The sequence below is a fragment of the Anolis sagrei genome, chromosome 3 (assembly GCF_037176765.1).
Source record: "Anolis sagrei isolate rAnoSag1 chromosome 3, rAnoSag1.mat, whole genome shotgun sequence".
NCBI classification, from domain to species: domain Eukaryota; kingdom Metazoa; phylum Chordata; class Lepidosauria; order Squamata; family Dactyloidae; genus Anolis; species Anolis sagrei.
The window spans coordinates 222,758,387-222,785,351 of NC_090023.1; the positions used below are offsets into that span (position 1 = coordinate 222,758,387).

The 26,965-nt window shown below is 40.5% G+C and overlaps 2 protein-coding genes across 3 annotated transcripts in view; one reads left to right on the plus strand and one right to left on the minus strand.

Annotated features, from left to right (window-relative positions):
- Window positions 1-19,659, plus strand: part of SENP2 (SUMO specific peptidase 2) — a 28,222-nt gene extending 8,563 nt beyond the window's left edge. Inside the window, exons 5-18 of the mRNA XM_067465912.1 lie at window positions 1,097-1,178; window positions 1,987-2,147; window positions 7,217-7,272; window positions 7,633-7,641; window positions 7,753-7,797; window positions 8,104-8,207; window positions 9,408-9,462; window positions 10,975-11,139; window positions 11,563-11,694; window positions 13,179-13,382; window positions 13,468-13,547; window positions 16,229-16,313; window positions 18,926-19,021; window positions 19,137-19,659. Coding sequence (XP_067322013.1) covers window positions 1,097-1,178; window positions 1,987-2,147; window positions 7,217-7,272; window positions 7,633-7,641; window positions 7,753-7,797; window positions 8,104-8,207; window positions 9,408-9,462; window positions 10,975-11,139; window positions 11,563-11,694; window positions 13,179-13,382; window positions 13,468-13,547; window positions 16,229-16,313; window positions 18,926-19,021; window positions 19,137-19,199 — 1,337 coding nt within the window. The 3' untranslated portion in view covers window positions 19,200-19,659. The remainder of the gene's footprint in view (window positions 1-1,096; window positions 1,179-1,986; window positions 2,148-7,216; window positions 7,273-7,632; window positions 7,642-7,752; window positions 7,798-8,103; window positions 8,208-9,407; window positions 9,463-10,974; window positions 11,140-11,562; window positions 11,695-13,178; window positions 13,383-13,467; window positions 13,548-16,228; window positions 16,314-18,925; window positions 19,022-19,136) is intronic.
- A 2,245-nt stretch (window positions 19,660-21,904) lies between these two features.
- IGF2BP2 (insulin like growth factor 2 mRNA binding protein 2) overlaps window positions 21,905-26,965 on the minus strand; it is a 76,469-nt gene continuing 71,408 nt past the window's right edge. For both annotated transcript variants that reach the window (XM_060768032.2, XM_060768033.2), the window contains 4 exons: window positions 25,257-25,331; window positions 24,897-25,028; window positions 24,385-24,498; window positions 21,905-23,497 (listed from right to left, as the gene is read on the minus strand). In XM_060768032.2, the coding sequence (XP_060624015.2) occupies window positions 23,402-23,497; window positions 24,385-24,498; window positions 24,897-25,028; window positions 25,257-25,331 (417 nt within the window). In that variant the 3' untranslated portion in view covers window positions 21,905-23,401. The remainder of the gene's footprint in view (window positions 23,498-24,384; window positions 24,499-24,896; window positions 25,029-25,256; window positions 25,332-26,965) is intronic.

Here is a 26,965-nt window from a genome sequence, read left to right on the forward strand (position 1 = left end):
CATAACATCGTGTGAATTTCAACAATGCTAGATTGGATCCTGAAGATGTTAGTCTTGCTTTCATCCCAATTAGGTGGGACTTAATGACTAAAGTACATAAAATACAGATAAGGCTAAACTGACCTGCTTTCTCAGGATCCATTCCGTGTGTTTTCAAAGAAAGAAAAAAAACATTATGTAGAGGCATTCACCCACCCCATCCCTTGTCTCCACATTATATTATACAGCTCTTCTATGTGTATTACTCTTCTGTTCCAGTTGTATGACAGCTGCCGTCCATGGGGTACATACAACCTTTTTTTTACAGCCTCCAAGGTCCATGTACATCCCAATTTTATATTTATTTTGTGGGATTTCTGTTTTAATATCTTTGTGTTTAAGGTGGGAAAATTTTCACCATGTGTATTGCTCTCCTTGGCTGTTCTAGACCCAGGATACCTTTTTTTTCAGACTTGGAAATGATTTCTTCCAGAGTGTTCAGATCCTTTCAAAACAGAGAGGAGCTGTATTCCCCACACGCTCCACTGGTACATCTTCAGGGTTTTTTCAAACTTAAAATTGGGGTGAATAAAGAGGATTGCAGTCCTGTGTTGTCTGGTCAGTGGTGTGTGCATGACACCCTATTCTTTGGATAGTTTTCCACCCCTACTCTATGTCTTAGGATGCTTCTGTTTTCTCCTGCTCTCTCTCTCTGTTTATCTATAAGATCTATTTATGCGGAAAGGCTGGAGTTCTTATAAGTAAAATTACTTATTTAAAGTTTTAATAGCTCAAAACTTTAAATAGAAATTTTACTTATAAGAACTCTAGCTTTCTATACCAAAGTCTGCAGCCTTTCCGCATAAGTAGATCTTGTTGATAAACAGAGAGCGCAAGAGCAGGAGAGAACAGAAGCATCCCAAGATATCTATGAGCTGCAGGCTAAAATATTGACTGGTAAATAAATTTATTGAGTGAGTAAATGCTTTTAGGAACCAATCTTGGAAGCGTATAGTGTCCTTTACAAGTGGGAAAAAGGTTTGATCATTCTCTGAAATCAACGCGTAACAGTTACCTACAGAATTATTCTTAATATACCCCACTGTCTTTTCTATAGATAAGAAAACTGGTTGTGGTACCAGTATGCATCCAGATGTAGAAGTATTATCTGACTACCACAGAGTTATGCCCTGTCTAAGGTAAAATAGTTTGCATGTACTTCGGTTTGCCACCTCAAGGTTTGAAATTTTTAGTAATGGCCAGTCCAAACCTTTCCAAACATATTTCCACAATACCCTTTGCAACTTATACAGCATATATGAATTAATAATCATGTACCGCTAGGGATTGTAGTATTACAGAAATGTGCTGCATGGTTGTCTTCATTTACTAAGTTTATACTGCAACTTAGAGAACATAATTTGAATCAGCCATGTAAATTCTTAATTAGGGTCATATGAACAACAGTTATAGAGCTCAGACTGCATTTCTAAATGTTCTATCGTTCTTTTGTAGTTTAAAAGGATATTTTAACTATTACAAAGACAAAAATAAAGAACTCATCCAATGTGCAGTTCCTACAGCATTGCTCAAAGTTTAAATCTTGAGTTAACACTTCTAACAGTTTAGGATAACTATTAACAACTGAGGATTGAGTCCATTGTGAGCAGTGGCTCCCAGAAGTTTTAAGAGTCAAGTTGTAGTCCAATTTCAGAACCAAAGGAGAACAAACTAATAGATATGCCCACAAACAGTAAGTAAGTATAATGCAGAAAAGTTTTTTAAGATCAGAGTAAATGAGCACCTGCAGGAAGCTTGCCCATAACTTTAACAGAGATCAGCATAACTTTAGGTTTTGCTGAAGTTTTGCACTAATACATCTTAAAGAAGAGCATAGTGCTTAGCAGTGTTCAGATGCATACTTCCCAGAATAGTTTGTTGTGGTCAAATCGGGAACTCCAGGTTTTCACAGCAAGATTAACAATTCAATTCCCTTCCTTTTACTAGGTATGACTGTAATGCTGGGAAAAATAGTAAGAAAAGACATAGTTCATTTCAAGAAGAATTGCTACCATGGGGACTTGCTACTCACCGGCATAAGGTAGAAGGTTCTGCTCTAGATGCTGGACGATATCTAAGGAAACCTCATTATACTGTGGAAGAGGCAAGTCCAGTGATATATAACACTTATATTTTAAAGTATCTTTATGTATTGACTTGTGGAGAAATGACTTCAAAATATTTAAATATTGTGCTTGATCTAGTTATGACAAACCGATGTATGTCAAGATGGTCTGATTTTCAGTATTAAACTGGGAGGATTCTGTAGTGCATGTTGGATACTATAATTTTTCATTCAAATTGTTTTCTCTTGTCCCAAAAATAACAGTCCTATAAATCAAGCCGGTATCCTTTAGATATTTTTTGACTAAAACTACCATTGTTTCCGCCCAGCAGTCCCTACTAGAGGGAGTGATTGGCATTGTTGTCCAAATACATCTGGAGGCCACCATGTTGAGAGAGGCTGGTATAAATACAATGGAAGTATCTTCCATTCACAAACAGCTGGGACATCTCTTTTATAACCCTTGGGATATTACTGTTAGTCTTACAATTAGCCATCAGATGCAGTGAAGGGGCATGTAACCCACACTACAATTACTCAATTACATCTGCCCCAAGTGTACACAGATCACTCGCATGGAACACAGGATACGACAACTCGAGGACCGGATTAAGACCCTTAAGGACATTCAGGAACTTGAGCTGTTCTTAGACACCACACACCACACTGGCCTAGACACGCAGCCCATATCACACCAACATTACGGGGAGGCTCAACAGAACAGCACCTCAGATGTGGACAACCCTCAGGCTTGGAGAAATGTCACCCTTAGAAGGACACATAGGACCCGGAAGCCTCCTCAGAATACTTCCGCTCAGCTGCAGTTACACAATAGATTCCAAATTCTCACACAACTAGCACCTGACCAAGAAACACAACATATTGGGGAAGATCAGAATGGCTTAGATACTGATCAGTGGCTCATCCTTGATCAGTGTGCAGGGGATAGCCCTGACTGGGACAACACTTCACAACATTCACACTTGCACAATCCTGCAGGTGTACCATCCCCAACCATAGACCAGGAGCAACAGGAACACATACAGGAGAACCATAGGCTCTTGGACGAATCTCAATGGATTGTCCTTGACGAATGCACCGGGGATGTCGAGGAGGAGGACAACACTTTTCACCTACACAATTCACACCAACAGGATCACTTTTCTGGAGACCTACACACTACATTGCACAAAAGGGGCCCTGTCATTCCTGAAAGTAAACAGGTCTTGGTAGTAGGCGACTCCCTCCTTAGAGGAACGGAAGCTGTCATTTCCAGACCAGATGGGATGGCTCGAGAAATATGCTGCCTACCGGGGGCAAAAATACACCATATCACTCAGAGGCTCATCAGGCTCCTCAAGCCCTATCACCGTCCTCCCCTCATGTTGATTCATGTAGGAACCAATGATACTGCAAGGCATACGTTTCAAAAGATCACAAATGATTTTCGAGCTCTAGGAGCAATGCTAAAAGAATGTAATGTACAGGTGGTCTTTTCATCCCTCCTTCCTGTTGTAAGACACGGACCCACAAGAGCCAGAAAAATAGTACAGGTCAATGACTGGCTTAGAAAATGGTGTCAGGAGGAACGCTTTGGCTTCCTCGACCATGGCCTGCTATTCCAGGAGGATGGCCTACTGGCAAGGGATGGGGTGCATCTCACACAAGTAGGAAAACACCTTTTTACTCACAGACTCTCAAACCTCATTAGACGCACTTTAAACTAGGTCCACCGGGGGAGGGGGACAACAGCCTTGCGAACACTACTTTACCCATAATGTCTGGGAATCGCCAGAAGGCTAAACGGAGGGCTGCACAAACACAACAAGGACCAAGTACCAAAAGCACAATAATCCCAATTAAACAGCTCAAGGAAAGATCCCAGGGGCTCACATGTCTTTACACTAATGCACAGAGCATGGGAAATAAACAAGATGAACTCCAACTTCTAGCACAACATCACAAATATGATATCATAGCCATCACTGAAACCTGGTGGGATGACTCCTATCGCTGGAATGTAGATATCGAGGGGTATAACCTCTTTCACAGAAACCAAACAAAGGGGAGAGGAGGCGGAGTAGCCTTATATGTCAAAAACTCTTATGCTGCAGAAGAAATTCAAGACAGCAATCTGGGAAACCAGCTTGAAATCATCTGGATAAGAATCAAGGGAACTGGGACTCAAAAAGATGTCGTTGTAGGCGTCTACTACAGACCCCCAAGCCAGGAGGAAGATCTTGATGAAGTCTTCTGCCAACAGTTGACCAAACAGGCACAGAAAAGAGATGTAGTAGTCATGGGCGATTTCAACTATCCCGATATTTGCTGGAAAACAAACTCGGCCAAGAGTACAAGGTCCAACAAATTCCTCGCTTGCCTTGCAGACAATTTCATGGTCCAGAAGGTAGAAGAGGCAACAAGGGGATTGGCTACTCTTGATCTCATCCTAACAAATGCGGAGGACCTGATCGATGCGGTCGAAGTGGTAGGATCCTTAGGGGCAAGTGACCATGTGCTCCTGCAATTTGAGGTACAAAGGAAGGCCGAAACTAAGACAAGTCAAACCCGCATTTTGGACTTTAGGAGAGCTGATTTCCAAAAAATGAAGGAAACGCTGAGCAGCATTCCGTGGACACAGATACTAAAAGACAAGGGAGCTACGGATGGATGGGAATTTCTCAAGAGTGAAATACTCAAGGCGCAATTGCAAACCGTGCCAACAAAGAGAAAAAATAGGACAAGTGCAAAGAAGCCAGAATGGATGTCCAAAGAACTTCTAACTGTGCTAAGACACAAAAGAGTCATGCACAAGAAGTGGAAAAAGGGAGAAATCACCAAAGAAGAATTCAAACAAATAGCCAACACCTGTAGGGAAAAGGTCCGCAAAGCTAAAGCAAAAAACGAGCTCAGACTTGCCAGGGACATTAAAAACAATAAAAAGGGCTTCTATTCTTATGTCAGTAGAAAAAGGAAAAACAAGGAGGCGATAGGACCTCTTCGAGGAGAAGATGGGGCAATGCTGACAGGGGATAGGGAAAAGGCAGAACTACTTAATGCCTTCTTTGCCTCGGTCTTCTCACAAAAAGAGAGTCTTCAACTTCAGGAAGATGGAGTGGATGAGGGATTGGAGGACATCCAACCCCAAACTGGGAAAGAAGTCGTCCAGGAATACCTGGCCACTCTTAATGAGTTCAAGTCCTCAGGGCCAGATCAACTACACCCCAGAGTATTGAAGGAACTAGCGGAAGTCATTTCGGAACCATTGGCAACCATCTTTGAGAGTTCTTGGAGAACGGGAGAAGTTCCAGCAGATTGGAGGAGGGCCAATGTGGTTCCAATCTTCAAGAAGGGAAAAAAGGATGACCCAAACAACTACCGTCCGGTCAGCCTCACGTCGATACCGGGCAAGATTCTGGAAAAGATTGTTAAGGAAGCGGTCTGCAAACACTTAGAAACAAATGCAGTCATCACTAATAGTCAACATGGATTTATCAAAAACAAGTCATGCCAGACTAATCTGATCTCTTTCTTCGATCGGTAGATGCGGGGAATGCCGTGGATGTAGCGTACCTGGATTTCAGTAAGGCCTTCGACAAGGTCCCCCATGACCTTCTGGCAAGGAAACTAGTCTAGTGTGGGCTAGGCAAAACTACGGTGAGGTGGATCTGTAATTGGTTAAGTGGACGAACACAGAGAGTGCTCACTAATGCTTCCTCTTCATCTTGGAAAGAAGTGACAAGTGGAGTGCCGCAGGGTTCCGTCCTGGGCCCGGTCCTGTTCAACATCTTTATTAATGACTTAGATGAAGGGCTAGAAGGCATGATCATCAAGTTTGCAGATGACACCAAATTGGGAGGGATAGCCAATAGTCCAGAGGACAGGAGCAGAATTCAAAACGATCTTGACAGATTAGAGAGATGGGCCAAAACTAACAAAATGAAGTTCAACAGTGACAAATGCAAGATACTCCACTTTGGCAGAAAAAATGAAATGCAAAGATACAGAATGGGGGACGCCTGGCTCGAGAGCAGTACGTGTGAAAAAGATCTTGGAGTCCTCGTGGACAACAAGTTAAACATGAGCCAACAATGTGATGTGGCGGCAAAAAAAGCCAATGGGATTTTGGCCTGCATCAATAGGAGCATAGTGTCTAGATCTAAGGAAGTAATGCTACCCCTCTATTCTGCTTTGGTTAGACCACATCTGGAATATTGTGTCCAATTCTGGGCACCACAATTCAAGAGAGATATTGACAAGCTGGAATGTGTCCAGAGGAGGGCGCCTAAAATGATCAAGGGTCTGGAGAACAAGCCCTATGAGGAGCGGCTTAGGGAACTGGGCATGTTTAGCCTGAAGAAGAGAAGGCTGAGAGGAGATATGATAGCCATGTATAAATATGTGAGAGGAAGCCACAGGGAGGAGGGAGCAAGGTTGTTTTCTGCTTCCTTGGAGACTAGGACGCGGAACAATGGCTTCAAACTACAAGAGAGGAGATTCCATCTGAACATTAGGAAGAACTTCCTGACTGTGAGAGCCGTTCAGCAGTGGAACTCTGCCCCGGAGTGTGGTGGAGGCTCCTTCTTTGGAAGCTTTTAAGCAGAGGCTGGATGGCCATTTGTCAGGGGTGATTTGAATGCAATATTCCTGCTTCTTGGCAGGGGGTTGGACTGGATGGCCCATGAGGTCTCTTCCAACTCTTTGATTCTATGATTCTATGATTCTACTTTCCCGATAAAATTGGTGTCGTGGCCTTTTTTCTTATTGAGACAAATTATATATGACTTTTTCTGAAGCAGTATGCTATTGCTGATTCAGACAGTCACAGAAATGGCACTGGCTATGGTGTTTTCAAAGTGCTCTCAATTCAGATAATAGACACAGGATTTATTTGTTGTTGTGGTATTTTATAGAGGCTCAGTGTAAATGATCTGATTGGCACACTGAGCCAACTAAATAAATGCATGTATTTCAGTTTTGAAATCTGAAGTAGACTGGATTATCTACAGTCTTTTCTATAGAAGAGTGTTGCTTTTTTAGTTGAGATCAATTGTATAACTTTTATATCAACATAAAAACATTTATTATTACATGCCTCTTGTTCCTTCAAAGAGTTGAGGGTGGCCTGCAGGGATCTTTCTCCCACTTTTCTCCTCAACAGTCCAATGGTGACAAAGGGACAGTGATGGGTTTTTAATTTTTTTTCTGAGTTTTTCTTTAAAAAACTTTATTTGTTGCATTTTCATTATTTTGTCATCCTTCTCAATCTAGACACATTCAGCCAGTTGCTGAATAGTGAGTCAACATATAGATAAATCATGGATCTGATCTAGTCAAGTCTAAAAGAGGATTTGGGATAATATGTCTCAAATTTGCAGAGCAAGAGTACATGAGATGTCTGATACGCTATGTCTTAAGTGTACAGTGACGTGAGAATGTTTCCTCTGAACATCAGTATTTTGATGAATCTATCTAAATATGTGAAATGAACCAAATCCTGTATGATCTCAGAAGCTAAGCAGGATCAGTCTTGTTTGGTACTTGAGTGGGAAGCCTTATTATACATATTTGTTGTATGCTTTTTCTTACATTTTCACATTGTCTGTTATTTGTCAAGAATGCTGCTATGTTCTCTTTATAACATCAAGAAACCCCAGTTTGTGGAAATGGAGGGATGGTGGCATGAAAGCCAGGTCTGATATTTGTAGTTCATAGTCCCTTTCTCTGGTTTTATGTAACAGCAGTACCTGACCTGTGACAGATCATTTGCAGCTCAGAAATACAGACTGATGGTTTTATTTAGATTTACTCTGAATGAGATAAGAATCCTAAACTCTCCCAACCTTACTTTCCTATTAGTATGTTTGGAAATAACGGCATCCACCTGTCTTATCAGACTGGCCTAACTATTGAGGCTACTGTGAGTATTTTTAGACCAGTGCAAGCATGAATTCCATACTTCTGTTGGTAAATAACTTCATGTCTATCTTTTCCCCCAGGGAGTTCAGAATGAAGAGCGAGAGAAATACAAAAAACTGCTGGAGCAAGAAAAAGAAAAGCGCTCTAAAAATAATTCCAGCCCCAGCCTTGCCAAGCACTTACAGTAAGTTTCTCTAAAGAATGGCATGTTTAAAAGGCACAGAATCAATTGGCTGAGCACTTGATTTAAATAGAACTAGGTAACCAGAGGTTTCTTGCTTTTTCATTTTGAAAGATAGTTTGGCATTTAGCAGAAGGAAGCAGCTTAAGATAAATTCAGTTTCATGCTAGAATTCATGAGCTGGTTTAATAATAGTGGCTGCATTTACAAGTAGCACTAAATCAACATCCCTATTAAATACGTTACGATATGTGTGGGTGGCTACACCTACTTTTCCTGTCATTTTGTTATTACCTGCTTGTAAGTGGAAAAAACAAGCTGGAATTAGGCATGTAAATCACAGTTTCCTGTGATATGTGAACTGAGAGCTTTAATTAAGTGTTTAAAAAAAGACAAGAAAAAAAAACAATTAGAAGTCAGCTTTAAACCAATTGGCTTTTAGACTTTTGTCAAGAATAATACTCATTTGCATTGTCTTGTATTGAGCAGAATAAGATCTAGATAACACAGAAGCTACAAAGCAGTGTGAAGTATTCTCTCTCTTTGCCTTGAATATTTTAATCCATTAATGGGGGGGGGGGGGACAGGGGTAGGCAGGGGGTAGTGGTTAGGTAGATGGAAGAAAATATGATGTTCTTTATCTCTTCCAATGCTAATAACAAGACTGTACCATAATGTCTGCTGTTACTGTTCTTTAGTGAGTACTTTAAATATTTTTATGCCCCAAAGCACTGCACTGGATAAAATCCATTTTTCACTGGAACAGGAAAGAGATCAATCCTCGTCCTGCCCCGCTGCACTCCCGTGTCTGCCCTTAAAATCTGTTCTGGAGATTTCAGTCTTCTAGACAAGATTTTCAGGGATCTACCAAAGGGAGCGGAAAGAGGGAATCCTGCTGCACAAGCAGATTTCCACTCACAGAATCTGTACCTTCACCATACTCACAGAATCTTAAATGTCTACTTGGATGTCTTGATTACATTACCTTAATGCAATTGCTTATGTAGACATTCATTATGTGGATGGATGAGCTTCTCATCTTGGTGGACTTGTGCAATTTGCCTTTACTTCATTCCCTCTCTACTGTTTTTTATAGTGATAATAAAATGCCTGTAAGATGTTATCCTTATGGGAAAAGTGCTTTCATCTCTGCTTCGGCATCATCCATTCCACTCGAATGATATAAATTTTTGCTTTTCACAGTTTAACAACAGAAAGATCTTCAGAACCAGACAAAATAATGGTCCGGAAAAAAGAGGTACACCTTTATGGAGGAGTGTGGGATTTTCTGCATTTTGTATGTGTCAAGGATGGGATTAATACTTCATTTAGAATCCACTTTTCAGTAAAAACTGGCCTCTAAAACCACTTGCAGTAGATAATACCTATCACATAAAATAACAAGGAAAATCATAGGAAAAGGAGATAAGGCTATGTTTTTTTAGATTTTGTGGTGCTCATACTAGCTTCACTAGCTGTGATCTAAAGTGAACTCAAGCTGCAGAGGCACGATTTGTGACTGGCAATTATGCCATCTAACTGGTTTTCAATGTCTTCTCCTCTCTGCTCTAACTCAATGGGACCTGTATCCTAATTCATGAGGTAAACATAAGGCAACTTTGTCATAATGCTTGAGTGCTACTGTTTCAAGAACATCCTGTGATGTTAAAAGGGTACTTAGTGGACTTGGCTATTTCATTATAAAGGCAGTGCCTTTCCCACAGATCTGTGGGATTTCCTCCCAGAAACACATCACACACATTGGAGATTGCCAATTACTTTTCTTAGGAAGGGCTCTGGCGATTCTAGCCTGGACATTATACTTGACAGTTAATGCCTTAAGTCCAGTTTTTGGGGTTTTGAGAATGGAATTGAATTTTATTGAAAGGCTGTAGAAGTGGAATTTAGCTTGATCATTCAAGTATGTTGTTTTGCATAGTGTGTGAATAATAGGCTGGGCTTCCAGTGAAATACTAATAAAATCTAGCTCAGAGTAAACAACACTGAGCTAGACAGACAGACAATCTGACCTGGTGTAAGGCAGCATTTAATGTTACATCCATCTGAAACCTTCCCCCACTTGCGTTATTATACGGTGCAAACTGTCTCAGGCATGGAACAAAGCCTATGGGAGGGGGGTTTGTGTGCAAGACAGGAGGATATATCTTTAAATTACTCTTGTCTCCTGCTAGCCTCATTTGTGGAAAAGTAACCATGGTGTTTCCCCCACCACACAACTCAAATCACTGTCAGTGCTGTCAAATTTTTGAGTTTCTATTAGGTCCATCATATCCCTCTCCATATTATTTTCTTTATTTTTAATTCACGAGCTTTTTGTGTGTGAAGAGCTACTTGAGAAACTGCAAGTTGCTCCTGGTATGAGATAATTGGCTGTCTGCAAGGACGTTGCCCATGTTTGATGTTTTTACCATACTTGTGGGAGGCTTCTCTCATGTTCCCACATGGGGAGCTGCTGCTGACAGAGGGAGCTCAACCCGCTCTCCTCGGATTTGAACCGTTGACCTGTCGGTCAGCAGTCCTGCCAGCACAAGGCTTTAACCCACTGCACCACCAGGGGTTCCAATTCACAAGCTAGTACTTCTATATATCTCATTGGTTACTATGTTACCAATGAAGTAAAGAATATCTAGTTCCAAGTTGGAAAGAATGATGCTGATTGCATGAGGATTCTCTTTCTCTAGAATATCTTAAATATACCGTTCCTATTTTAGACTTGCATTTCATACTGGTACACTTTCTCTATTAACAGTGTATAATGCACCCCTTGGCAAACGAATTATCAGAAGAAGTATCACTTAAGTTAAACCTGGGACAAGAAGGCTCTTCTGACAGAAGGCGCTGTTTAGTTAAAATGAAAGAACAGAAATATCTAAGCTTTGACAAGACTACAGAGTACTTTCCAGACCTGACAGAGGTAGTGTTCTTGAAAAGTTTCTTGGTTTGATTCCAAATTAGATTGACAATAATAATAATAATAATACTTCATTTATATCCCGCCCCCCTCTCCAAACAGGACTTGGGCAGCTTACAAAGAGTATGTGCTGTGAAAATTGCCCCGGATCTCTTCTATCCCTAATACTTCATTAATAGGAAATGCCTCACCTTATTTTTTAAAAAACTGAACTTTTCTGGTTAGAGTTGATCAAGCTGGCGTGTTCAGCATGCAGTAGATTACAAGCAACGAGTTACGGTTTGTTTTGTAAACATGTAAAGTATTTGAACAATGCTGAGATGTTGAGACGTTCCACACTTCCTGGGATGTGAACACTGGGAGACTTAGTGTGGTTTTGGTACTCCTTGATTATGAAGTTAGTTGCATAAAACTTTCTCTTTCCAGCCTATGGAGCGAGAGATAGCAAATGTTCTAAGTTACGGCAAAGAAGATCAAGTTTTGACAAGTGCCTTCAAGCTGAATATTACGCGAGGAGACATTCAGACTCTAAGAAACCAACAATGGCTCAATGATGTGGTAACTTCTCAATACTAGCTAAAGCCTGGTTTGTTTTTTGTTGTGGAAAAAACTGTAAGGTTTGGGTTGCTGTGAGTTTTCCAGGTTGTATGGCCATATTCCAGAAGCATTCTCTCCTGACGTTTCATCCACATCTGTGGCAGGCATCCTCAGAGGTTGTGAGGTCTGTTGGAAACTAGGCAAGTGGGTTCATATATCTGTAGAATGTCCAGCGTGGGGGAAAGAACCCTTGTTTGCCTGAGGCAAGTGTGAATGTTGCAACTGACCACCTTGATTAGCATTGAATGGCCTTGCAGCTTCAAAGCCTGTCTGCTTCCTGCCTGGGGGAATCCTTTGTTTTGGAGGTGTTAGCTGGCCCTGATTGATTTTTGTCTAGAATTCCCCTGCTTTTTGAGTTTTGCTCTTTATTTACTGTCCGGATTTAGAGTTTTTTAAATACTGGTAGCCAGACTTTGTTCATTGTCATGGTTTACTCCTTTCTGTTGAAATAGTCCACATGCTTGTGGAATTCAATGGCTTCTATGTGGCATAGTGGTTGTTAGAGTGGTCCAGCATGTCTGTGTTCTCAAATAACATGCTGTGTCCAGGCTGGTTAATCAGGTGCTCTGCTATGACTGACTTCTCTGGTTGAATTAGTCTGCAGCGCCTTTCATGTTCCTTGATTCATGTTTGGACGCTGTCCCTATGTAGACTTAATCACAGCTGCATGGTATATGGAAGCTGCATGGTATATGGAAGCCTCCTGCAGAGGTGAGAGGATTCCTCTTGTCTTTTGCTGAACGTAGCAAAGTTGTAGAAACACAACTTACAAATGATCTACAGACCCACTAAGAAAATCCAACATATGCTACATCTGAGGGTGCCTGTCATAGATGTAGGTGAAACGCCAGGAGAGAATGCTTCTGGAACTTGGCCATACAGCCTGGAAAACTCACAGCAACCCAGTGATTCCAGCTATGAAAGCCTTCGACAACACACTGAAAGGTTTCATAGGCTTCTCTTTCTCTATTGAGAATAAATATCTCAAATATTTAGACAATCTTTACTTAGCCGAAATATCAGTATTCCCAAATCAGATAATTTTTGTATTATGAATGTTACAGTTTGTTTTGATTTTATTTAATATGTATTTATTTTATATACCTTAAAATGAGGTGTTGTGTTTAATTGTTGACCTCTACTGCGATCCTTGAATATTGAAGTGGGGAAGAAATAATAATTTTTCATTACGATAGTGATGATAATGATGTCTTCCCCTTATAATATTGCGGTTCCAAGAAGTAATAGACAGTACAGATACAAATGTGGACAAAACATTGTATCTCTGAAGAAGCTGTATCTTATAGTGAGTTGAAATTCAAAGCTGTTCGAGTTTGGCTGTAAATTCTGGAACCTGACTATTTTGCCACCTAATTTTGTGATAATTCATTGTGGATTGGCATCTAATTTATGTTTTCCTTTTTAAAAAATTCTTCCAATTTTAGGTCATTAATTTCTATATGAACCTTTTGGTGGAAAGAAATAAGAGGCAAGGATTTCCACTTCTTTATGCTTTCAGCACTTTCTTCTACCCTAAGTTAAGTTCTGCAGGCTATAATGCGGTACGAAGATGGACCAAAGAAGTGGATTTATTCCAACATGATTTGATCTTGGTGCCAATTCACATAAGGGTACATTGGGCATTAGTGGTGAGTCCCTTTTACCTATTTTACTTTTTAAAAATGGGGATATAGATGGCTGAGTTTCCCACGCAAATGTTTCTTTTGATAATAGGTCATAGACATGAGGAGGGAGACCATCAAATATTTTGACTCAATGGGACAAAGTGGCCACAACATCTGTATGAAATTGCTGTAAGTTAATTGTTTACTGATAAAAACTGAAAATTCCATTCAGGTGTGCCAAGCAAGGGGGAAAATGCCTCAGGTGCTGCAATAAGGGGGTACCTTGTCAGCTGGGTTGGGGGGGAAGGGAATAAATAAATCATGGAGGGAGAGTGGGGGTTGGAACTGGTTGCTAAGCTCCTTGGAGTGCATCAGTCTCCAGTGGCACAGTGGATTAAACCCTTGTGCTGGCAGGACTGCTGACTGGTCAGGTCAGCAGTTTGATTCTGGGGAGATCAGATTGAGCTCCCTCTGTCTGCTCCAGCTTCTCATCCGGGGACATGAGAGAAGCTGCCCACAAGGATGGCAAAACATCATACAGCTGGGTGTCCCTTGAGCAACGTCCTTACAGACAGCCAATTCTCTCACACCAGAAGCGACTTGCAGTTTCTCGAGTTGCTCCTGACACAGAAAAAGAAATCAGGACAGTGAAGGATGGACTGGCCAAGGAAGGGGCAGCAGGGGGTGGCAAGGCACATGAATGGCTGGTGAATACTGCTGCTCCTGAATAGCAGGTGCTGAATGGCAGCAGTTGTGGTGATTGGCCTTTCTAGGGCCATTTATTCTTGGCTTTATGTTCTGATGCAGGGGACTACTGCCTAATATGAGGGAAAAAAGTGAGGCTAGGAGTTGCAGGGCTGGGAAGGAGGGGTGCTTCCATTTCTGGGGAAAAGAGAAAGATGGAGATAGTCGCACCCCTTTCCCTTTCCCCATTTTATTATTAGGGGCTTCTTTCATATTTGCTCTTACCACACATTTTCTGCTGCTCACCCTTTGGGGAGTTGGGGATCCAAATCCCCACAGAAGGTGGCTGTTGCTGATAGAGCCCTTTTTCAGTGACCTATGGGCTCAACTAGGTATTGTGAAGTAGTGTTACCACTGGGTGAGAGATGTAGGGGTGCCAGTGATTCAGGATAATTGAGATTGCCCAGTATTACTTTTAGTACTTCTTCCATGGGAAGGGATTACCCTGATCCCTACCCCCCCCCCCCCAATGTGGTTTTAATATTGAATGTAATGTTTTAATATGCATTAATTTTAAATTTTAATTTTAGTTTTATTTAATTGTTTGTTGTTTTAAGGCATCAAATAGTTGCCTATATGTAAAGCCACCTTGAATCTTCGGGGTTGAGAAAGGTGGGATATAAATAGGGTAAATAAATAAATAAAGCAGGGGCAGTGGACTGGCCAGGAAGTAACGAGACCTGCTTCCAGAGGCCAAGCATCCTTCATCACTCCCTTCTGCTTTGGGAGATTGAGGAAAAGATTGAAGTTTGCATGTAAAGAAAAGTGGGAAGTGCTTTATGATAGCTGATAGGCCTCATAAATGAAACTGACTCAGGATGATGCAGTGGGCTAAATCGCTGACCTGATGAACTTGCTGACCAAAAGGTTGGCGGTTTGAATCTGGGGAGCAGGGGGAGTTCCTGCTGTTAGGTCCAGCTTCTACCTAGCAGTTCAAAAACATGCAAATATGAGTAGATCAATAGGTACCGTTTTGGTGGAAAGGTAACAGTACTCCATGCAGTCATGCCAGGCACATGACCTTGGAGGTGTCTATAGACAACATTGGCTCTTCGGGTTAGAAATGGAGATGAGCACTACCCCCATAGTCAAACACAACTACACTTAATGTCAGGCGAAACCTTTACCTCTGCTGCCTCTGGTGATGAGGTGTGTGGAGTAGAGAGAGGAGGGAGTGTGAGGTTAGTTCAACAGATTCTCTCTACTTTTTACTTTTTTCACCATCTGCATTACTTTTGTGGCATTATTAGTTTCACTTCATACTTATTACTGAAATAATAACCCCAGACCACCTACTTCAATGCAACCTGAGCCCTGCCACATGCACAATGGAGGACCTTCTTGCAGCAACACTAGAGGCACTTCAAGTGGCCAGCTACTGGTCAAAGGACGTTTAATAGAATACCAAGTCTGCAAACTTTGTGTTTTGTTTGTTTGTTTTTAATGCAATACAACTGTTTTGGTTCACTCCTGACACAAATAAATACTGAAATAATTTCATTGTTGACAGGAAAAGTTGTTTAAAATGATCAATTCCAGGTGGTAAATGTGCTAGGTATGCCAATAAGATTTTTTTTCCTTTTTTGTTATCATGCTTCCTTCTAGGAAGGCTCTTAGGAGCTATATAATACCTAGCATAAAACTTGAAAAGTTTTATTTGACTGTGAACAAGTGACCCAAGACAAGCTATTTTCTGACATATTGTATTAATATCAACTTATATAGTAATTCATAGTATAATATATCTTCATCACATAATTGTACTTGGTGCATAATTGTACTTTGTACAAGTCTGTATGACACTACTGTAAAATGTATTAGTTTTAAATACCTTATTTAACTACCCATTCATCTTAAATTATATTCACTTACCTTTTTTACTATATTCATGTTACAGTAACTGCATGAAAGCATTTCTCAGCAATGACTGATTTGCAGTAGCTTTCCTTTGTCAAATGGCAATTGCTACAATTGTGTGAAACGGTCTTCGTGCACCATTTTGAGGAGTGCCAATCAAATTTTTTGGGTGATTGAAAAAAAATTGTTCTGCAAAATTTGGCAACTGTTTAAATATGCTTCCTGTATTTGGAGAATCATAAATAGTATTTTGTGCTTTTATTCAACAGGCAGTATCTGCAGGATGAAAGCAAAGTCAAGAGAAACCTGGAGATTAATCCTTCATCATGGACACTTTATAGTATGAAACCAAATGTAGGTTGCAACCACCTTCTGGTTTTTACAGTTCTATTACTTTCTTTCACTGCAGAAACCCTACATATTGCCAGAAGAGATTCCTTGTCCAGGCATCAGTTACAGAAGCAGCCCGGCAGCTGGTGCTTTTGCTGTACTCAGCTTTTCCTGACACACTTGCCAGTGTCAAGGCAGCTTTGTTTTTCCTGAGCCTTCCATTGGGTGATGGATAGGATGGATCCTACCATATGAGCCTTATCCTTTGGGCATCACTACATTTCTTATTTGAGAAGGCAAGAGACATGTTTGGGTGGAATTATGCCATTATAGGGCCCACTGGTGGCACAGCTGGTTAAACTGCTGAGCTGCTGAACTTGCTGACCAAAAGGTCAGCAGTTCTAATCTGGGGAGCAAGGTGAGCTTCCGCTGTTAGGCCCAGCTTCTGCCAACCTAGCAGTTCAAAAACATGCAAATGTGAGATCAGTAGGTACCACTTCTGCAGGAACATAATGGCGCTCCATGCAGTCATGCTGGTCACATGACCTTGGAGGAGTCTACGGACAATGCTGTCTCTTCAATGTAGAAATGGAGATGAGTCAGACACAACTAGACTTAATGTCAAGGGGAAAACTTTATCTGTACTATGCCATTATGTTCAAATCAGTGATAGGTGGTAAAAATGGGATTACCCTTCCTAATGGGAAAACCAGCAGCTCAAGAGCAATGGTTCATTCCTTTGGAGGAAGTGACTTGGGAAAGAGGGGAGGTTGTAAATTTTCTTTCTGTTTTAAACTAGAGTTTCGTGCTACATCTAAAATTCAAACATTGTAAAGAAACCATAATTAGGAATATCAAAAGTAGGTGTATGAGAAGCAACCCTGGGGAGTGGGTTGAGATCAGTTTTATAAACCAAGTCCAAACTGACTCAGTGAAGACTTTGAAGGAGCAGAATCGTTCATTTATTGCTGCTTAAATAGGCACGCAAAGCATATATTGTTAAAATCTCTAAATCATATTTCTTTGCATTGCCTGCAAATCTTAACTATAGGATTTATTCTGAAAAATCCACGGTATTCATCTGCTGTTAAAATGTATCTTCCACCAAAGGTAACTTGACCTCTCTGTTCATCAAAAATAATCTTGCAACCATAGTCTCTTAGCACGGATACAGAAATCAAATTGCATCTTGGGTCTTCACAAAGTATTGTATCAACCAATGTGAGGTTAATCTTTGATTTTATGCAAGCTGTCCCTTTTATTTATATGTTTTAATTATTTATTACATTGCTGTATTGTATTTTATGTTGTTGAATGTGTGGCATTGAATATTGCCATTTGTATGCCGCTCTGAGTCCCCTGCAAGGGTGAGAAGAGCGGGGTAGGAATAAAGTAAATCTATATAAATAAAAATGTAATGTTCGTTTGTGGGATTAACAGAACTCAAAAACCACTGGACGAATTGACACCAAATTTGGACACAAGACACCTAACAACCCAATGTATGTCCTTCACTCAGTTCTCCCATGACCAACAGAAAATACTGGAAGGGTTTGGTGGGCAGTCCTTTGGTTTTGGAGTTGTAGTTCACCTACATCCAGAGATCACTGTGGACTCAAACAATGATGGATCTGGACCAAACTACACGTATACTCAATATACCCAAATGTGAACACTGGTAGAGTTTGGGGAAAATAGAATCTTGACATTCGGGAGTTGTCGTTTCTGGAATTAATAGTTCACCTACAATCACAGAGCATTCTGAATCCCACCAACGATAGAATTGGGCCAAACCTCCCACACAGAACCCCCATGTGTGCCACAGCAATGCGTGGCAGGGGACGGCTAGTAAATATAATAAATCACCATATTTCCTAATCTTCAGCATTTTAGAAAAAAATGCTTCCTCTCATAAAAAAGAAGGCTCAGCTCTAAGCAGACCCAACTCACGCATTTAAAAATGTGGATAAAGAACAGTCCCACTTCCAACATGGTTGTTGCTGGCTGCCACTTTTCCAGACTCTTCAGATTACCTTTTGGGGGGACAAAAAGAGTGTGACTTGCTTATCCTTGAAGGATGCTCTCTTTGGACAGATACTGTCCCTCCTCCCTGTTTTTGTTTGGGTTTGTTTGTTTGTTTTTGGCTGTCCAAGCAGCCCACAAAAAGGTCATGGAGCAAAAAAGTGTTCCCTTGACCCACTGCAGTTTCCAAAACATCTTTAAAATTAAGTTAGTTTATTGAAGGAGCTCAAGATGTCCATCTCCCCCCTCCACCCAAATTCTCATCCTTGAACTAACCATTAAAGCAGGCGTCTGCAACCTGTGGCCCTCCAAGTGTTTTGGACTTCAGCTCCCAGAATTCCTGACCATTGAACAAGCTGGCTAAAGCTTTTGGGAGTTGGAGGCCCAAACACCTGGAGGGCCACAAGTTGAAGAGGCCTGCATTAAAGTAAAGAGTTCGTAAGCATTATAGTCCCAACTTTGTGTTACTATAATAGAAGAATGTGAAATGCAGTATTTATCTGACACGGCTTTGCTGTGTCAGAATGAGAGCCTTGCTATGGTAATTGGCTAGTAAAACAAAGCAAAAAGGAACTAACTGAAGCATCTGTACATCTGTTTTCTCCCTGCCTTAGGAAATTCCGCAGCAACGGAATGGCAGTGACTGTGGAGTATTTGTTTGCAAATACGCAGATTTTATCTCCAGAGATAAACCCATTGTATTTTCACAGGTGAGTAACTTGGAATACTAACAATGCATGGAAGGGGCAGGGGGTTGCATGTTGACTCCCACAAAAGGACATTTTGTCTTAAGTGAGTGAGTCCTGTACGCTCATTGTTTTGCAGTGTCACATGCCTTATTACCGCAAAAGGATGGTGTGGGAGATACTTCATCAGCAGCTGCTCTAGCTCCATGAATCGGACAGTATTATGTACCTGTCATCTGGTAACAAAACAAGTGACTTGTTAGCTGCCTGAACCCCATACCTCTCTCTTATGCAGCACGATTCAAAGTACCCTCTTGAATGGACTTCAGTGGAGACCACAAAGCATGTTTAAGAGCATGTATTTGTATTGGAATTTTTTTTCATTCAAAGGGCTAATCATGGATCAAAGCAAAACTCATTCTACTGGAAGATGGAAACCTTCTTTCTAAAACTGGATTTGTCGTGATTTTGAAAGATGGAAACTCCCTTTTGATTTGTAACAAATCCTTAGTTAAAAGCCCTAGATAGGGTCATTCTTTATTTAAAAGTATCATAACTTTGTATGAAATTATTTATTTGTATTGTATTTAAATGAACACATGTTGAAATTCCAAAATGCTTTTATGAACTAAAATTAGAAATAAATATTTATCTACGAGTAACCTGTTTTAAATTAATGTGAACAGCACTGTTATTTTTACTCAGAACTTCTGAGGTGGCAGAACAGAAGTTAGTGAAATTTATCAGCAAATGGCTAAAATTAAAAAAAATATTCAGATTTAGTACTAAATGGCTTCATAAAAGTTTATGGGATAAGGGTAGGAACTCCAGGAATTTTCTAATTTGCAGATGCCTTTTATATGGGATAAACTCTGGAAATTATTAAGTTGAATGTTAAAGGGCTGTGGTCTTTAGTACAGAACATGCTGAAAAACCTTGTTTCTTTTCTCTGCACATGATTAATGTGTTCACCATCAGCTTGTTTATTGGCATAGAAAAAGAAGAGAATTGAGTATTCAAAGGAGTAATTTTTAAGCGGGAGAAAAGGAAGTGAGGGACTAAGTTTGAGGGAATACCTCACACTACAACACCCTTGCAAAAAATTAATTGAAGCTGACACTTGAAACAGAAAATGTGCCCCTCTTCAGAAACACCTTTGGCATTGTTTCGTTCTCCTTCATTCAGTGAGGGGTGTGCATTCAGCTCCAAACTTCAGGTAGTTGCTCACCCCCCTAAGTGGAAACATGTTTGGAGCTCACTATTCTATAACAAAGCAGCAACATTCTAGACAGGGTTACACCATTGTTTTCATTCTTCTCCAGGAACACATCTACAATGGAATTTGTGGCAGCCCACATTTAAGGAGCTTTACCTTAATGTATATACATTATGTTTCAGGAGTTGTTACTGGATTGATATGTTTAAGCAAATTCATTTTTTGTTTAAAATCCTTGATATTATACTGCATTTTAAAGTGCTTATATTCTCAGTGATCCTAAGAGACTCCAATAAGATGGGCTGGCAACACAAGTTTTTTAAAAATCTCTTAACCATTTAAAAGCATAGTGAGCTAATGTTCTAGGCTGTAGTCCTGCACATACTGGGAGGCAGTGTGGAACAGTGGTTTGAGTGTTGGACTACGAGTGAATACAGAGTTTGAATCCTCACTTACTCATGGAAATCCATTAGGTCAGTGGTTCTCAACCTGTGGGTCGTCAGATCTTTTGGCCTTCAACTCCCAGAAATCTTAACAGCTGGTAAAATGGCTGAGATTTCTGGGATTTGCAGGCCAAAACATCTGGGGAGCCACAGGTTGAGAACAACTGCATTAGGTGACCTTGGGAAAGTCACTCTCTCATCCTGAGGAAGGCAAAGCCCTTCTGAACAAATCATGCCAGGAAAACTCCATGACCTGTTCTCTGTACTCTTGTATGCCGAGTAACAACTTATATACACTTACATTGTGGCTTCAAGGTAATTTGGGGCTTACTTCTGAATCGGTATGCATAAGATTGCACTGTGAGTCTGTTAACTATTTCAGATAGGAGCGTCCTTAGGGGTTGTAAGTTAAATATAAGCTGTATTTCCGTGGCATTAGCCAAATTCTGAAAACTACACCATTAGGCAGTGGGAACCCTCAGAACTGGAGGGTTTGCTTCCAAAGGACATTTGATGATGTTGAAACCTGGTCACTTGCATGAAGCTGTTAATGGAATCAGCTATTTATCTGCAACTTAGTTCTCTGTTAAAAGCAGGAACTGGAGAACTCATAGGCATTGTTACCTATTGTTGGTTAGCATGTAAACATGTATGTGATAAAATTAATTTTGTGAGCAGTTAGCTTTGTAAACTTTGTTTTAGCATATGTTAATGACTTCTGTCACACTAACCCTCAAATACTGTGTAGCTTACTAGCTACCACCTCATCTTGGTTCAGTCCTATTTCCATATTTAGTTGGCTTTCTGGTTCGGTGCTACTCTGCTCAAGATTTTGTATAAAGAAAAAAACAAGGTGAGAGACAACTGGAACACACTAAAGCAATAGTTATGACATTGACCTCAAAATATGGAGTGTCATTATAATGTAAATAGTCACAATCAACCAGATAATGGTATGTTTTGTTTCTGTTACACACATTGACCTCACGAGACTGCAAATAACCTTCTAGTTGAAGTAGGGGAGTAGACTACTGAAAAAGGGTTGCTCACTGCCAAGTTTGTTCCTTATGTGGACCTATGTGCCTTCAAGTCATATGTTGACTTGGCAGCCATGTAAAATTTCTAGGGCTTCCTTAGACAAGGAATACCAAGAGATGATTTTGCTAGTCCTTCCTCTGAAATATGGCCTACTGCATCTGCTTTTCATTGGTGGTCATTTGGTGTTAAATAAAACTACTTGGGTCAGAGTCTTGTTAGCTGGGTATATTTTGTTTTTCATAGAACACTTGTCTGAAGTGGAGAAAACTGGCATTGCATTCTGTTGATACAACGGTGCATTCACAAAAACCAGTATAGCATCCATTCGTTAGCACAGAAAAAACTCAATCGTGCATAACCTTTCAAACTCAGGAGTTCTGCTCCAGCGTCTCTTGCATGTCTATCCTTTATTATTATTTTTTATTACGTTTCAAGGCCATCGATTCTCATCTAGCAGAAGGATAATACAGAATAGTCATCATACAGAATGATGCTTTCTTCCACCTGGCAGCTGTCTTGTCTAAATTTATTTCCAACTCATTTTTATTAAAAAAATAAAAAATGCTCCAACTCTCAGTTTTACAAGGCATACAAAATCTCAAAAAGGGACACACAAGAGCAAGGTGCTGAGGTATGGAAACACCTGAGGTAGTTTGTTTGTTTGCTTTTTTCTTTCTTTCTTTCTTGTGAAAAAAAGTTGCAATTTTCATGCCCTGGGCCAACACCCTCCTGTCAATCCCATTTTTAAAAACCCACCTCCCAAAGTATAGGTGGCAGCATCCTGCACACAAAATGTACCAACTGTGTTGTTTCCCTGTAAGCAGGGTGAAGTCCCCCCACCACCACCTTAGGAAACCTAAGTGTATCTGTAGCTTGGCATTTTGAAAAGCAAAGTGGAAGTTGTGGCTGGGTGGTTCTTTTTGTAACTTTTCCATGATGTGTTTACTTGGAGCACTGCATTGAATGGTGGTACAAAAGAAGAGACTGTATGCAAAAACCAGTTTGAGATCTGTGAAGCAAAGAGAAGATCACATGAGCTGGAGAAAGAAATGCATAGAGATTCCTCTGCTAACGAGACGGTATCCCTTCTGTTGGCACTTACAGGCAATCCAAAGCGGCAGGCAGCTGCCCTCAGTCTTCCTAAAGCCCCTCTAAATCTTGGTTACTTTTGATTCCCATTTAAATTTGGCTGTTGCCATCCTAAGTCTCCAACCTACTTTCTGTTAAAAATCCACAATGGACTAACATCTTTCCTTCCTTAAAAAAAAAGTAGTTGTTTAAAAAGAAATTAAAGTCTGGAGTTAGTTTAGTTAGCTATATTAATTCTAAAATATATTAATGCTGCCCTGTAAAACAGCCCATGCACTGTGTAAAAAAAGTTTTCCTAGTATGTACACACATGTACAGAAAAGATTCTGAATAGGTTTGTCTGCAAAATTTCTGCCTTTGTTAGTCCAACTAAAGGGATAGCGTTGTACTGTTAGACAGACTCTGTGTCGGCTGTGGTGCGTGGGAGGCCCTCCCCTGCCGGCTGAAGCCCTCCCTCCCCGTCCCTGGGAACTAGAAGTCCTCTGCAGAGCCCCAGCCTCAAGGGCGGGTTGGATGCCTCCAGATAGTCTTTGGTTTGCTCTCTGGTCCGGTTATTCTGTCAGTTGTTGGAAGGGCTACATTCATCGGTTGTTGCTGGCTGGCAGGCACCCGGGAGCCTCATTTGCTGCGTTGCGAGGCAGGGGCTCCCTGAGGGTGTTTCTGTTCCTGTTGCTTCACCTGCTGGACAATTTCCCTGATCTTGCGCTGTGCAGTCTGCAGTAGAGGAAAAAACAGTTCTTCATTAATAAAGCAAGGAAACAAAAAGCACATTGGATAGTTGGCAACTGGGTTGTATCTGATTAAACCAGGCATGAGTAAATTTTGGCCGTCCGGGTGTTTTGGACTTCAACTTCCACAATTCCTAACAGCCGGTTGCAATCCAAAACACCCAGAGGGACCAAGTTTGCCCATGCCTGGGTTAACCTATACCTTCTTCCCTCCCAGCTGCCAAAAAATTTGAAACCCACTCACTTTGTTGCCCATGTGTTTACCACATCTTTAGCTGAACTGTATGAGGTATCTGTTACGTATGTGACCCACAATGGGTCCAACTTTGTTGAAATTACTGCTGGAAAATATCACTCTTGCTGGAAAGCATTCTTGTAGGCTACTCTGCTGTCAGTTAGCAAACAACCTTGCATAAAATATATGGCTTTTAAAGCTGGAAGAAATGCTTTCATTACCTTTCAAAAGTGGTACCTCAAATATACTATTCTAAGCATTTTTCAAGTTACCAATTTGCCTTTGTCCAAGGACTTCCAAGTACCTTGGGTATATGGTGCTACTCAAGTTAAGTCATGTGTTTCTATATTCTAGTGCTAACAACATATAAATTTAAATGTTATATATTTTATGTCCCATTAAATATACAATATTCATACTCTTTCAAACCAGCTCAGACCTCACAACTTTTGAGATGCCTGCCATAGATGCAGGCAAAATGTCAGGAGAGAATACTTCTAGAACATGGCCATACAGTCCGAAAAGCCTACAACAACCCTGTGATTCCGGCCATGAAAGCCTTCAACAACACAACAGCTCAAAATGTTGAGTTATGGTTAATCTCCAAATCATAATCATATTTTAAAAAAATACTTTACCTGACTGGCAAAGAAGTGACCAATTATTTTGACAACAACTTCTTCATTCTCATCCGGTGTTTGGTCACGTGGTACAATTACTTCTGCACTAGTTAAGTTTTGCAATTCATTCACCTACAGAAGTGAGCATACAGCAAATTTATTTTTTCATACTGTTCATTTTTACATTTTTGCAACATTCAGATTATTGTAAGTTGATAACATTAACACTAAGCATTACCAGAATGTTTAGATATCCATCCAATCCCTGCCCTATGTCTAGGCAAGCAAACAAATCCAAAAGGAAAACAGACTTGAACTTACTCTAAGGAAGTGCTACGTGTGTTACAGACTGGTACTGTACCCACATATATTTCTTTCTTAGAAACTTACCATGGATCCCCAATTGACTCACAGATTGGCACTAGGCTGTGAATCACCACGCTGAATAGCACTGCTCTAGGTAGCAAGCACAGTAGCAGATTTTCCTTAAAAATACTTTCCTTGAACCTGATATATATTTCCCAACTTACCGTTTTGCCACCTTTTCCTATCACACGACCTGCTGCAGAGGAAGGCACCTTAATATGGGCTTCAAGCTTCACTTCTTCTTTTGGATTGAAAAAGTTCTCTTCTTTCAGTTTCCCAAATATTCGTCCCTGGGCCTAGGAAAACAAATGAAAGTTGTTGAATTTCCAACTCAATTCTAATCTGCGAGCACAGTTATGAGATGCAAACAACTCATTTTACCATTCCAAAGAATAAGAATGGGATTTCTGAGTGTTTCTAGGTTAGTTGAACTCAACAACTGCTAGCCTTTCACATTCTCTTGGGCAGCTGCTATCCTCCTGTACCTTGTGGTTGGTTCACACGAAAGGTCATTGTGTACTAACCTTGAATTGTGCTTCTGGAGGCCCCGTTATGATAACCATCCTCTCACTGGCTTCTGGACTCTCAGCTGGTGCAATCTGCAATGTGAGAAAACACAATCAGGCACAGCAAATTCTTCCATCCCTTTGTTCACCACTGATGTACTATGGATTTTGAAAAAAAAAACTTTATATAGAATCCAGTGAATAGGTTCCCAAATTAAAAGAAGACATTGCATATTGCACTGATCTCCACAATGCTTGTTATCTTCACTATTATATTACTGTACACTGTGTCATCTATTCGCTTCATGTTCTTCATAATACCTAGCTTAAAAGACAAAGCTGCCCCAATTTTTTTCTTACTGGTACACACCATGGATACCTTTCTCTCTTTTGCCAAAGGCCTCAGTACAATTAATAGTAATAATAATGATGCTAATAATAAAAATAACACTTTATTTATATTCCGCCCTTCTCCCAGCATATAAACAGTCTTAGGCAAACATTCAATGCCTTGTTACAATGAAATACAAATACACACAAAAGGGCAAAAGCTTCTCCTTTCATTTCTGGCTCTGGAGGCAGGGCTCATCTCCAGCTCTGGGGGAGGTGCTTATCTCAATTTCCAAGCCAAGGAGCTGTATTTGTATTGCACTGCAATTTGTAGTGCAATTTGTGTTGTACTATAAATCGCCTTCTTTGAAATCTCCATTTGAAAAATACACAATCCTCAGTACAACATGATCTTTGTATCTTTGGAGGCCATGTTCTTGGACTTTGTGTGTTGGATTTTGTGTGGAGATGTGAAATATCAGATAACAGTAAACATGAATACCATAAAGTTGAACTGGAGAACCTAGAAAATGCCTAGAGGACATATTTTGCTGGATAAATGAAACCATGGATATGTGCATATGAGGTCATGCTAAGACAAGTAATCCATAGTCTGGGTAGAATACTTGTTGCCCTGTTGGCCTACAGAGCTTAAGACAGATATGGTGATCCATTAGCCCTCCAACCACCTGGATGGTCACTGAAGCAAAGGGAGGCAGAAAATACCTTTTAGCAAAGGATGCCAAGCTTTATATAGACAGCCCCTTCCAAAAATCTGGATCTAACAGCCTCAGAGGCACTTCACGTTTCAGTTTTCATTTGCTCAAGCACTTCCGTGTAATAAACGGGAAACCTGCTTAGGAAGCCACCCTTAGTAGCACAAGCAAAACACACCTCAGCACTAATCTAGCAATTGTTTTGCAAGGGTCCAGAACATAAGATTTAGCTCTAATCTGGGTGTGTCACTGTCTGCTCTCTGAATATACCACAGGTCCCAATTCATCATGATTCACACATAGGCTGCTTTGATTGGCACAGTGTCACCAACCCTTCCCCAACAAGTGTCATGCAGGGCCGGGAAGGCCCACTTGTCTTCAGGTTTCAAGAGTCACTTGAATCAGACTCCAATAGTGAGTCACTTCCTAAATATATCAGCTGTCCTGCATTCACAGCCAGCTATCTTTTCTAAACCAGTCTGGAAAACTGGGAAAGATTATAACAGGATTCTAAAAAAGTGTCAAAATTTTGTAGAAGAGAAATCCCGTGCTTATATTATGTATTTTGTTTATTTATATCCTGCTTTTTCCTCTCTGTACGAAGACTCAAAAGCAGCTCACAACTAAAAAAAATTCAGTACAACTTCAAATATAGAAATATTAAAACAGCATTAAACAACA